Below are 13,778 nucleotides of genomic sequence, written 5' to 3'. Positions count from 1 at the left end.
TGGCAGAATTCAGTTCAATATGGAAAATCGTATGGGTTAGGGGAGTGAAGCTTCTGGAGGCGGTAGGGATGTAAATCAGCTTCACGTCACACATGCCAAATTTTGGATTGGCTTACATCGATTTCTCGTGCAAAATGTCTGAAGCTTGTTGAGAGTGTGTTTCCAGCAGTGCTAACGCGTCCTCCTGAAGCTCTGGTAACGCTCTGTGAGCTGACTACCATGCCCGTCAGGCCTTCGCACTTCTAACACTAAATGAATACAACAGGCTTCGAAGTGGGCCTTAAATGCACATGAGCCATTCCGAGAACGTGCTAGCGGATAATGTACCTCAGGTAAACGTGTCTGTCGTAAGGTGCTGTGGATGGTAGTAAATGTACTTAGATCTGGCACTCAACTACACGGAAACCGCGGAACATAAACATGTTGGGCAGCCTGAGCAGTTCCATCCGCCGCCCCAAGAATACCACTCCATTTTCTGTCCGCTCCACACAGTAACAAACACAAGAGGGTCCGCGTTTAATGACAAAATGACGGAGGGCGAACCATACTCCGCACTATCAAACAGGTATTTGCACAGCCAAACGCAATGCGTTCACGTTCCTGTAAGAGACGGAAAACCCGTAGTGTTGCCCCTCCTGGAACATCCACAACTATGTCGACTACAGCGTTTGCAAATAAAGATCATAAAACTTTAACCCGACGTCCCTTTAGCTTTATGTCAGAAATACGTTGACATCGTTGCAATGCAGACTAGCTACTATAACGGTTCGGATGGTATTTTGTGTGCCTACTCTCTTGGCGTCGTGCAGCACTGTTCAATGACGCCTACTGCCGTTCGCTAAGGCATGAGCACGTGGACTGCTTTGTAAAATATGCTTCTTATGGGCCACTCTACCAGCCCTTTCGTTTTCTATATTCGTTTCAGACTCTCACTGTATAATTTTATAATGACATAATGATAATTATTCCTTTAGATCACCGTTAGTACATCACTTTAAACATAATACTACAGCGAAAATAATATACCAGTTTTCCACATGTGTGATTTATATTGTTTAAAAACACAGCATGTTTTGGGTAGACGTCATGCCACTACCCTATTTTTAAATAAACTACACCATTAGGCAGAGTCAAAAATTAGTAAGCAACAACAGATGATCCACAAAACATATAAGTCTCTGTGTTAATCATATCATGGTATGTATTCAAAATTACTGTTGGCACTTAAGAATCTGACAGAGCTCTGTTTATTGACTGACTGAACTTCATTATGGCGTCATATTCTCTGTATAGATATCGTGAGACATTTGTAATATTGCAGCACAACAATTGAGTTTGTACATAACTCGTAAGAACTTACATTACTTCGAGAAATAAAGAATTTGAGATTCTGCCAGTTGGAAAACTGAAATTTGGAGTTGCCATGCAATTTATTCGAGATCTGTAATAGTAAACAAACTATCAAAAAATTTATAGCCTCATAGTTAACATGACACCAGTCAGTGACGTACACTAACCATTGTTAATATTTCACTTGGCACTACTTTTGCCAACAAAGGTCAGTAGTGGGGTACAGTATGTGTGAGACCTGTCACCATTATTTGCAAGATATCCTTATGTTAACAAATAACCCCTACCCTCTCCCATCTCCCCTGCAACCACCACTTTCTACCTCTCTAGGCGAAATAGGTCACTGAAAGAGGCGGGGCATTCAATTGTGCATCATCCCATTGCCTAATGAATAAGAGAACAGCCTGCATGTTTGCCAGAGGTTTAATTATCCTAACAGTAATAATTTATGGCACACCTTATTGCAATTAATGTAATTTATGAACGTTGTAATAAGACAGTTCTTTCTTTATCTTAGTTAATGTTATTTAGTCAAAAATTGGTGTCAAAAACAAATATAGATACATTGATATGTATCCTTACATTAATTACCATACTTTATAACCAAAAAACTTACGTACACACTGTGATATCACTATCAGGTTGCCATAGACGATTCTGACGCTGTTATACTAGACTTGTGAATAATGGCACGAAGTAATAAACAAATATATGTAGGAGCGTTTGTTCAAACAAGTATGTACGTTAAAGAAAATACGCACACACACACACACACACACACACACACACACACACACACACACACACACACACACGCACACACAAAAACACACACGACTAACGCATAAAAGTCATGCACATACACACACCCACGACTAATGCGCAAAAGACATCACTAAAGTACACTAATATCCCACATTTAACGTTTTCTTAGACTTGTGATACTACCATCACCACTGGGTTAGGAAAAGAACAATAATGCATCTTTATCATAAATGGGCAAAAGTGTGGGTGGGTATCTTCTGTGGTCTACTCCATCTGTGCCATGCTGACGCCGACCATATACACAACACATTAAAGAGATAAGGCCAGTATTGCTGCTGCCACCATTCTTGCCCCTGCTGACCGCCTATAAAACACAAGCATTGCAACTGCCCAGCACAATAGCTGCTATCAAGTGTCAATGAGCTTTTGTAATGTATATCGGTTCTTTGCTGTCATTGTTATGCAGGAGTCATAGGTACCTGGCAGGTTTGTAGTTTGGAAGGAGTTTACTACTATAGAAAAACAATGATTGGTTAGTGCACTCTATGTCATTCGTTAGTATTGAGATGTAACAGTTACAGGAAAGCAAGTGCTAACAACAATAAGTAGTTGCATTAATCATCAGGAAGAAGAACGTTGCTGATGCTGTTTGTCACAATGACTGTAGTTTTAATGGAATATTTATCAATGGCAAGAACATAGGGAAACATAGTACAGTACATTAAGAGGTTAATAGGCTTAGTGTAAATGATGTATATCGGTGTGTATTTGATGCCAAATATATTACATAATACTTACTTGCATTTGCTTTTGAAAAGCATGGTTATACATTATTGGCATTTGATGGATATGACATTCCGCATCTTGTTACTCTACAGGTGTTTAAAAAATCTGCCGATGTCTTGAATAGACTTGAGATAGTCCCTATTAAGGAAATTACTTCTAAGTTACTGCTATAGGCAAATGATATGCACTATGCTACGAAAAATTAAAAATCAAAGTCATTCCACTTTTGAATAATGTAGGGAAAATATGAAATGTGTGTTTTAAACATATAAGTCTTTAGATTCCCCATTGTTCTGTGTGCAATACTGTTAGGAAATGCAGACGCAAAAGCATCAAAACCACTTTTTACCCCATGTACCTCCACATATATACTTCAGATCACTTTACATGATGGAGGCCGCTTAGTAAAGATTTTAGTCGTTTTTCTGATCTACACGCAGAATAGTGATTATATGCATGCACTACAATCATGCTTATCTTATTCCTATGGCCTCTATGCGAGATATACGATGGTGAAGGCAGAATTATCATGTAGTGTATCTTGAATACCTGTTCCCTAAAATTACCCAACAGAGTTTTGCAAGAACTATGTTGTCATTCTTCCATGAAATCTCATTTACTGCAAATGTGAGACATCTGTCTGTGAATTGTATATTCATATGTCTCAACAACTCTAAGACTGACCCTGGGTCATAAAACCCATGGGTAAGTAACGAATTTGTTTATAAAATAATGTTTTTCCACCACTTTTTCTTCCTACCACCCATAATAATTTATTTGTTTTGAATACAGTGTGCAATTTGACCAGTAGGTACAACCTTTATTAATGTCCGCTGGTAGTTGTCTCGATACTTTTGATCAGATACTGAATAATGAGTGTACATTAGATACCGCTAAGATGGAAGCAATTTCTTGACTTAGTTCTGTTACACATTTTAGATTAATCCCAAAGTATTAGTGTCTGTTTCAGATGCTGGTGTGGGGCTGGTCCCTATAGAGGCCTGCATGGCCGATTGGAACAATTATGTATAATTCCCACTGCCACTGTGTGGGCGTAATGGCCTGTTACTGCAGTAGCCCTTGGCTGTCCCTACTCTCCCAGAATTCGGCCAGTCGTCCTAATAAAACCAACAAGGGCAGACGTGATGGATGTGGTGGCTGATGGCTGTGTAACGCGCATAGCAGTGACAGTGGTAGTAGTGGCTGCCTGACTATCAACAAAGTGATGTCTGTGTGGGTGACATCAGCTTAGCATAGCCAGAGAAGGCCATGGAAGATATCATCCCACATATTTGCTTGTTTGCAATAATGATAACAATGTCGTTATTGTTCCTGTCGTATCCCGATGGTGGTGATAGCGGTATAAGTGTGGAAAAATGTTTAAAGGTGAGATATTGGTTTAGCTTAGCGATGTCATGTGTGGTGGGGAGGGGGCGCGGGGGTGTCTGTTTTTACATGCACAGTTTGCTGTGGAAATGCTCATATTAAGATTTTTATTTAATAACCTTCTACTATTTAAAAGTCTACTATAATCCTATGGTTTCAGACACCTTTAAGGAAGTGCAATAGCGATTTGATAAGCTGTGTATGACATTTTTAGTTATGACTTAACATATGGAAGACATTAAGGCAACCATATATTACTGTGATGTCACTTTCAAACCATAAATACTAGTAATTAAGATATAGAAGCACCCATGTTATGATAGTGAGTGCTGAAGCCCATACATGTGGGCTAACCTTCAGGGGAGCAAATGGAAATTACCTAAAGACAAACACAGAATGTTTCTTTCTATAATTCTTCCATGTTTTCGGAATTTTCAGTTATTTCAAAAGCTCATCTAGAAAGTTGGACATTAGTTTACTTAAAAATGAAAACCTCTTTAGTTAAATGAAGAGTTGAAATATCAAATGATGTGTCAGGTTTCTCATTTGTCAAGAGAATCAAAGAGTAACCTATCTCTTAATGCATGTAACTTTTCTGAAACCAAAAATACTGGGAACGTATTCTGATACCTCAAGATCATGTTGCTAACATTGTCACTACAAAAGTAATGAAATTTGAAAAATAAATATATTATTAAGAATGTTCAAGGAACTATACAAGAAACTGACTGATTCTAAGTTCCTACAAGAAAGTCTGTCAGATGGAGTACGGCATAGACTACACCAGTCATCGTCTTTCTCGAATACAATGACATTTTTCCATTCTTCTGTTTGAAATTAAGAATTTTTAACAGCTGTTTGAGATGGATGAGTACGAATCACTTCCATTATATTGCATGAGACATTACACGCCAGCTGGACAACATTCTTTTAGCTGCATTTTTGAAATCTCAGAAATCGTTGTGTGTATTATAATGACATGGAATAGGTTCATAGCAATCTAACGTAAATCTAGAGGATCAACGAGCTTACTTACTTTTCTGCGTTTCTGTATAGTTGCGAAGTCTTCCTTCCATTCCTAAAATTTGTTTTATTGATACAACAAAACCTCACATGCACTATGCCTCTATCATAAACTCAGCGTCAAATAAATGAAACATGACGAGTGACACTTAGACCTCAAGCTTGACGATCCTGCACCATCCCGTTATTCATGCTTGAAACGTTCTTTTCGTGATGTGGCATCTGGAGCAAGTCTAGGGCATACAGAAGAATGCAGAGAACACAACAGTAGTGAAACCGTTTTATGTGAACAAATGGTATTTTCACTCTTGATACGTTCTTCGGCGAGAGGCTACGTTGTCTCCCACAACTCCTGTCTCCTACCTCGGATGTGCACCTGATGTTAATGGTATGGCCCAGACGGTAATGACGATCGATGAACCAGATTATACTTCGTGAACAAGATGTTGTAAGGGGTGTAGGACGCATAGAAGTTAATCTTAAGATATATGGCACATACAGTACCTAAAACTTGTAACAAAATTGGATGTGGAACCGAAGCTAGTTTTCTTCCATTCAGCAAGTTTGCGAGCAGACACGTTCTGTTCTAATGTGCCCTGTGACATTCATCGAGTATTAGTTTCACCTTTGTCTACGAAATGTAAGGGCGTTAATACAACTTGAGATGCACTAGCTCATTTCTAGGGTCTTTAGTGTTTCCGAATCATCAAGTGGATGATTATAACATTCAAAACGTAGCAGAGACAGTTGGATTCCTTCCCAAATTCGTGTGAAGTGAAATATTGGGAGATTGGATCATACAACAAACGGTGATGCGTGGATTCATGGAAAATTCTAAACGTAAGAGTGATTTTTGAAGTAGTGTATCTGTAAAAAGATTTAGCACCAGAATTTAGCCAACTCTTCTAGAGTAGCTAACTTATCTATTACAGCAAATGAACTGGCGAAAAATAATAACGTATATCCTGGAATCTATTGTGTTTATTTCATAGAATTTCACTCTGCCTCGATTCTCAATGTTCGTAATGACACCATTGTGGTGGCCCTAGACCTGAAAGTACGTAGTTCGCTTCAAGTTCGAGGAAGAAATCGTTTTCGCTATCTTTGACGAGCTATTGGAGGAATAGTGATCACGTGTAACCTCAAATCATCATACAAGTACAGCATTCACTTCCTACTACGTTGTACTTAACCTTGTACACAACGTTTTGTCGAGGGAAGGTGAGTTGTTCATCAGACCGTAGCTTCAGACATTGCGACATCCATGCACATGGCAGCCTCCGCTACTGCTCTACTTTCAACCAATACTTGACAGCGACAATGTGAAAACTCCTCGGACGGGCTTTGGACGTTCCGTTATAAGTACGGATGTTTCAGTAGTTCACAGTCAAATCCGCCACGTTTCCTACTGCCAAAGGCCCTTGGGGAGTAAGTGCACCGTAATCAAGTCCTCTTTTTTGTGCATGTTTTCATCCATCTTCTCGGGAAGTCATTGTGTTGAGACAATTATTTTTCATCTCGCGTAAGAGATTCGATAACCCCTGAAAAGACTTGTCATCCATTTGGCAGATGAAAGAGACGTCGGCTTATTTAGGTCAAAGCAACAGGCTTCCGTCACTGCCAGTGACTGCTGTTTAATTTTTGGTATGGAATGGTAAACCCACGTATTCTCCAACGAGGAATCCGACGCGAATAATCAATAGTATTCTTTCAAAACAGTCCGGATTCCTCCTCTTATTTATTTTCGTTAACATTCGACAAATACAATCAACAGGAAGCACAAATATTTCTCAACCTCAATTCTTCATGTAGAATCATTTTCGCCCATATGCAGCTGGGACCTGCTTCTGCTCATATCTGAAACACTCTATCATCTTATGTTATGTTGAGGGTTTCCTCGCTATTATCAATGGTATCTGCAGATCTCGGTCTTCGTTCACGTCACTCAAATGAGGTACGGTCTCATTGAAGCTACTCATCCATTTATTAACTACTGAAAATTAAGAAGAGGTCTTTATCAACAGGCCGGCCGGAGTGGCCGAGCCGTTCTAGGCGCTACAGTCTGGAACTGCGTGACCGCTACGGTCGCAGGTTCGAATCCTGCCTCGGGCATGGATGTTTCTGATGTCCTTAGGTTAGTTAGGTTCAAGTAGTTCTAAGTTCTAAGGGACTGATGCCCACAGCAGTTAAGTCCCATAGTGCTCAGAGCCATTTTTCTTTATCAACAATGAATGAATTTCCACTGGCGATAAACCGTGCGAGACCAATATATCGATACATTTATTCCAGCTTTATCATTTGAACGCACTCGAGACAACCTCCGCAGGCAAAAATGGGGCTTGGCTTGCGCCATTTTGCGACATCTACCACCTTAAAAAAAATATATTTTTCAATAAAATCAACTACATCTCTGGCGAATGTCACAAGTGTGTAGTTAGCCCACCATCTTCGAGATGCATCCCATTGCACAAGAAATCAAAGCGCTCGTTCACATAGCGTAGATGCGCATTTGACGATATCTCTGCAGGGTGCGATGCTCAAATGGAAAACCAATTATATTTAGAACCTTTACCATGTCACCAACGGTGGATTTGTGTTGTGTCATCTGCGTTCAGTGGTAAGTGTGGTATGACTTTCAGTTGATTAGATTCGGAAAAGGTAGTTAACTCAATTACTTAAATAACAGCACATGTGAACAACGAGAAGGGAAGATACTTTTGTGAAGCTCATTCAATCACGGTCTGATACAGTGAGACTTCAAGAATGAAGACATTCACGCACAAAAAAATCAAGGTCCACAAAGTGGCTGACATTTTAACCCCATTGAGATATTAAATGCTTACGCACTTCCACCAAGGGCGACACACACGAGTGATCAAGTAGCTCACAGTCAGTTAATCAACTTAGTATGTGTATTCGACAAAACTGTGACGGATGTGACACCCTATTAGAGCAAATACGGGATTAAAATTTGCGCTCTCTAGTTTGGCAAGCTATAGTCGTAAGGCTTTACCTAAGACAGAGTAGAGAGCACACGGTTTCCCGCCATGCAGTACGGGGTCGTGGGGTTCTTCCGAATCATGAGTCGAGATGGGACGCAGTGAATGCGGACCAACGTGGTTTGGTGAGATCGAGCACTGCCGCTTAGCTCGCCCTGTAGATGAGTTTCAAGTTTAATTCTTTAGCTTTTACAATCAGGGGTCCTTCCAAATATGGATCACTGTTCGAAATTTACCCTGCAGTAACGTTTGTAATTGCCGACTACAATTGTGGTTTTCCCTCAGGAATCTATATGGTCTCCAGCTGAAAGAATTTTTAAGTTTTGAACCCTCTCAGGTTCATAATAAAGTTACCAGAATAGTCATCGCTCGTATGTTTTTACGTTACGTACTATGTCTACAACTTTTCTCCCGCCGTTTTTTTCTCGAAGTTCGGGGCTTTACTGTGAAAAACGTACCAAAAAATTAAGATTCATAGTATTGCACCTCGCTGACCACTACTATCTTCCATCTTTCGAATAGCATACGAATCCCTTGGCGGAAGAAGTGGGCGTATTTCGTGGAGATCCACGAATCGATTCAATTTTGCACTTGTTCATATGATCGAAAGTGCTGGTCATCCAGAGTGTATCCCGCTGATCGAAAAAGGAGGTAATCCGAGAGAGCAACGTACGGATAATACGGCGGGACGGATAGGATTTCTCATTTCAACGTTTCCATGCACATTTTGACGGGTTTTGCGACATGTGGTCGAGCACTGGCCTGCTGCAAGATTACCTTTACGTGTCTATCGCTGTATTGTGGCCGTTTGTGTCTCAGCGCTGGGCTTGAACGCATTAATGGCTTTCAGCAATGATGTCCTGTGACTGTCTTCGTCTGTTTCAGTAGCTACGAAAACGTTCTGTCTTCCCCCAGCAAGCCGGTCTTCGACATCAAAATCACCGTTATTAAGGCGTTGAAAACATTCTCTGGACGTTCTTCCTCTAATAGTTCCCTCACCATTGGTCTTCCCCAGGATTTTAAGACACACAGCCACAGATTTCGTCATGTTAAAGCAGAAAATTAAAAATACCCACAAATGCGGAGAAATGGGTACGTAAGTTGACGTACGTAATCGAGAATAACCTTTTGATGGAATCACAAATAGACTAATATTTCTATGGGATTATGTTTACATATGCCTAACCTTATTGTATTACACCTATGACCTACCACCTGCACCCCACGTGCCACTATTGACGTCTGTTGTGAAACGGCGGAAGCAAAGTTTTAGGCCTAACAAAATGACACCACGTATTTCGAATTTATTGGTGTTTCTTGACGATTTGTTATGTGTGGGTTCAGGTAGCAGTTTTCAAGAACTGAGGTGCATGGTATTCCACACATGCGCCGGTGGAGGACATGAATGATTTTTATGCATTCAACAGGGTCTGTAAAATCCGACTTCACGTGTACAGTGATCCCTAGGCAATCTTTTGAACGTCCACGACTCTTCACAAACTTCGGGTTCGGAGGCTTGTCTGCTCTGTAAAGTAGGGTAGATGGTGATCTCTGGCAGCTTTTCTGAAAGATCATAATCCTGGTCCACGTACAAGTGTTTTGGAGCACATCGTTCATCGTGCATGGATGGACATGGAGCTCCGCGGAAGATCACCCCCACGTGTACACGGGTTGACCCAAAGAGTTCGTCAGTTAATTTTGGAGTAGGCACGGGACTATTGGGATCGAACCGTCGATCAATGGGATCGTATCGGCTCTTCTGGTGGATCACAGATTTGCTACACTAGGTCAATTGTCGTTTCCACTAACAGCGCTACTGAGATGAACGGCGGCTAGAAGAGCGCAGCGCGCCACGCACGCAGGCTGTGGGAGACATTCTCCTGTGTTTGCATGAGACCTGTGCTAGTAAACGAAGACCTTCTGACAGCTGCGACCCACCTTTATCCCTTCGTGCTTTATGTTTCCCCCGACGACAGTGTGATTTTTAAGCAGTATAACTGCCCATATCTCGGAGCCAGAAGCGTTCAGTGGTAGTTTGAGGAGCATTAGACTGAATTCACCTTGACGTGTCGGTGGCCAAATTCGTATGAAGTAAATTCTGTGAAACCCATGTAGGTCGCTGCCGGGTGCCGTCAACGCGTACACAGATCAGTGACCCATTATTTACGCGAATTGCATGACCTGTGCGTAGACATCTAATGCCACATACCTGCACAATACTACCAACAAACTGTCAGATGCCTGTACGCACATGCTGTGGTGTATTTCGTTCCAAAGATGGCCAAACAAGATATTAAGCAGGTGTTCATAATGTTCCGGCTCATCAATGTAGAGCACACATGAAATGTGCATGAGACAGACACGCAAGATGTGTCCGACTCGCCAGCTCCTATGCCGTACCAATGAGCGCGCTGCATGTCACCGCTGTTATAATCCTAAATTCGCATTTTGCAATTGTTTAAATAACACAGATGAGACAAATTACTCAAAAATGTGGTAACCGCTTATAGTCTGAGTACCAGCTGACGACTGTAGTATACCCCTGTCACACAGTCTGTTTTCTTCCCATGCTAACACTGCCTTGGTAGATGAAGGAATGGAGACGTGTACCCACCGTAGGCTGTGATGTTGGCGGCCCGCGGCGGCGAGACGCCGGGGAGGAGGTCGCCGAAGCCGATGGTGCTGAGGCTCATGAAGCAGAAGTAGGAGCCGTCCAGGAAGGACCAGTGCTCGAGGCGGTTGAGCACGGCGGCGCCGGCGCAGATGTAGCACACCATCAGCAGCAGGCAGAGCGCCACGGGCGCCAGGATGCTGCCGCAGTGCGCCCGCTGCGACGCCTGCACCGGCGACGACGACCCGCTGCGCGCCTGCGCACACGCACGCACGCACGTCCAGAAGAAGCGCAACCGGCAGCTACAGCAGAGCAGGGCCATCATCTGGGACACATCTGCATCCAAACTAACAACTATTTCCCTTGTCCCATATACAGTTTTACTGCAGTCTGCAACAACAACCCTGTCTCACAAGCAGGGCCACCTTATGATCGCGCGATTATCGTAGCATGGCGGTCCCTGCTCACCGACACTAAAGGCATACTCATACATTCGTACGTTCATCGTGGAGCACGCCGGGTGTGGTGTCCGTCGTGGTTCTTGTAAGCTCTGGAGCGACCTGTTACATGCCACGGAACGTACTCCACGTTGTGATTTTTGACCTTAGCGCCCTCAGCGGCAGTCCGTGGCGTCTGGAGTGAAATTCACACAATTTCTTTACGACAACTGACGAACATTAACTCTGTTAGCGACTGTAGAACAAAAACTAAGGAAGTACCGAAGACTCGTGGATGGCTTGGTCAAAAATACTGTACAACGATTTGACCTACACAGTAATAGAAGTAATTAGTTAATTGAATCCTCTCCTCATTTACGATTTTAAATTCAATATAATAAAGAATTAAGTCTAATATTAGTTTGAGCGTTCATAATATCGATATTCTCGATGTTCTATTACCTGCCGTGACTCGGAACAACGTATTTAGCAGATATATATCAAGATAGAGATTTCTTTAAATAATTTCGTTTGAGTGGAAAAGGAGATTTTTGTAAGCCGCTCAGCATCATTGAAAATGATATTTACCTACAAAATATAAACATGAGGTAGCTCATAAAACCAAGTGATAGGTATATGTATTCTACGCAAAGTTGCGTGATAGCGAGAACTTCCTGCACGTAGCTTGTGTTTCGTTTCCGACATAAAGTGTCAGTTACGTTGAAATTTCTGGACCGAGGAGAGACTTACCAGTTGTAGGACTTTGCAGAAACAACTGCACCAAATACAGTATTTATAACAAATAACTTCGACTATAGTAGTTAATAATTGTATCAAATTAATAAAAAAGGACCAAGAGAGTTTCAGAAAACAATGATGAAAAAAAAATGGGACGAGGCGGAAACGAACTTTCTATATCTCACTAAGCTGTCAATTGAGGTACGGCCTCAGACCGGCAGATATACCTGAATATACAGGGTGAAGCGAAATTCGCGCACTTGGGCTTCGCAGCGCGACTTCTCACATGCCAGGGATAAAAAAATCTTTCACAAAATGTCCTCCGGCGAATATATCCGGTAGAAAAATTAAGTTAAACAGTGGAAATCTGGCAACACTGTAACCACATGTGTGGTAACTACCTCTGTCGTCCTTTACAGTTGGTGGAGATGTGGATAGAGTTTTGGGTTAGCGTACAGGAGATCGAAGGTTCTACCCCTGGTTAGGGAGGTTTTTTTTGTTTGCTAATTTCATTCTGACATTTCATACTGTAATACACACCGTTTCTTAGGTCACATGTATCCTAAATTTACAGCATTTTGTAAAACTGAACGTAATAAACACATGGTTAGACACATAAGAAAGAGACAGTTGAAACCAATGACGTCTTGTAGGACAGAATAACTACAAATACAATATCAATTTCGAGTTGCTAAAGATGACAGCACAGTACAATAACACAACATCTACTTGTCATTTATAATACATTTAATATGAGAGCTCAGATGTCGCACATTAGCAACCAATGACAATAATAATGTCCATATAAGTGACCAGATTACCTTCACAACAGAACACGTTTTCCTCAGAACAACAGATGCTCAAAGCGACCCCCCTGCACTTCCAAACACTGCGCAACTCGCCGGATCGTACAGCTCTGGACGCGACACAGCAAAGCTGCGTCCACAGTAACAAGAGCAGTATGATCACGCGCTACCAGTTCTTCCACATTCGTCGGCGGAGTAGAGTACTTGTGCTCCTTCAGGTGTCCCACAGGAACAAATCCAGGGGACTTAGGTCAGGTGAATGCGGTGTCCATACAAATGGACCTTCACGTCGGAGCCATTTCCCTGGAAATTTTTTGTGCAAATACCGTGGCACATTAATTCCAGAGCGGGGAGGTGTACCATCATGTTGGAGCCATATCCTCCGCCGAACATGTAGCAGAACATCTTCCAGCGCATCAGGCAGATAGTTTGAGAGGAATGCATGATATCTTCGTGGAGTCAGCCGGTCTGGCAACATATAGGGGCCCAAACACCTGTCGCCCAATATTCCAGCCCAGACGTTGGTACCACAGCGAACTTGATATCCATGGTCGCGGGTGACGTGCGGGTTAACCTCACACCAATGGTGGGCATCGTGCATACTGAAGATACCCTCACGAGTGAATGGTTCTTCATCCGACCATATTAGGTGTTTACGTAGTCATCGTTGGTATCCTGGTGTTGTTGGAACCATTCGCAAAGTTGCATCCGCTGCTGGCGATCTGTGGGATGCACGTGTTACGTCAAAGCGTAATGATAGGGGTGCAGCCCATGCTCGTACAGCCCGTTAACGACTGTGCTTTGCAAGACACCAGCTGCCTTGCTACGCTACTAAGTGTATGACCTCCAGAATAGCTTCCTTAGTAACTGTAGTACG

The 13,778-nt window shown here is 42.2% G+C and overlaps 1 protein-coding gene across 1 annotated transcript in view; it reads right to left on the bottom strand.

The window, feature by feature from the left end:
- LOC126285157 (uncharacterized) overlaps window positions 1-13,778 on the bottom strand; it is a 113,146-nt gene that overhangs the window by 21,088 nt on the left and 78,280 nt on the right. Inside the window, exon 4 of the mRNA XM_049984469.1 lies at window positions 10,961-11,176. Coding sequence (XP_049840426.1) covers window positions 10,961-11,176 — 216 coding nt within the window. The remainder of the gene's footprint in view (window positions 1-10,960; window positions 11,177-13,778) is intronic.

Source organism: Schistocerca gregaria, chromosome 8 (assembly GCF_023897955.1).
Source record: "Schistocerca gregaria isolate iqSchGreg1 chromosome 8, iqSchGreg1.2, whole genome shotgun sequence".
NCBI classification, from domain to species: Eukaryota; Metazoa; Arthropoda; class Insecta; order Orthoptera; family Acrididae; genus Schistocerca; species Schistocerca gregaria.
The sequence above is the reverse complement of the archived record's forward strand: the minus strand, read 5'-3'. Positions and strand labels throughout refer to the sequence as shown.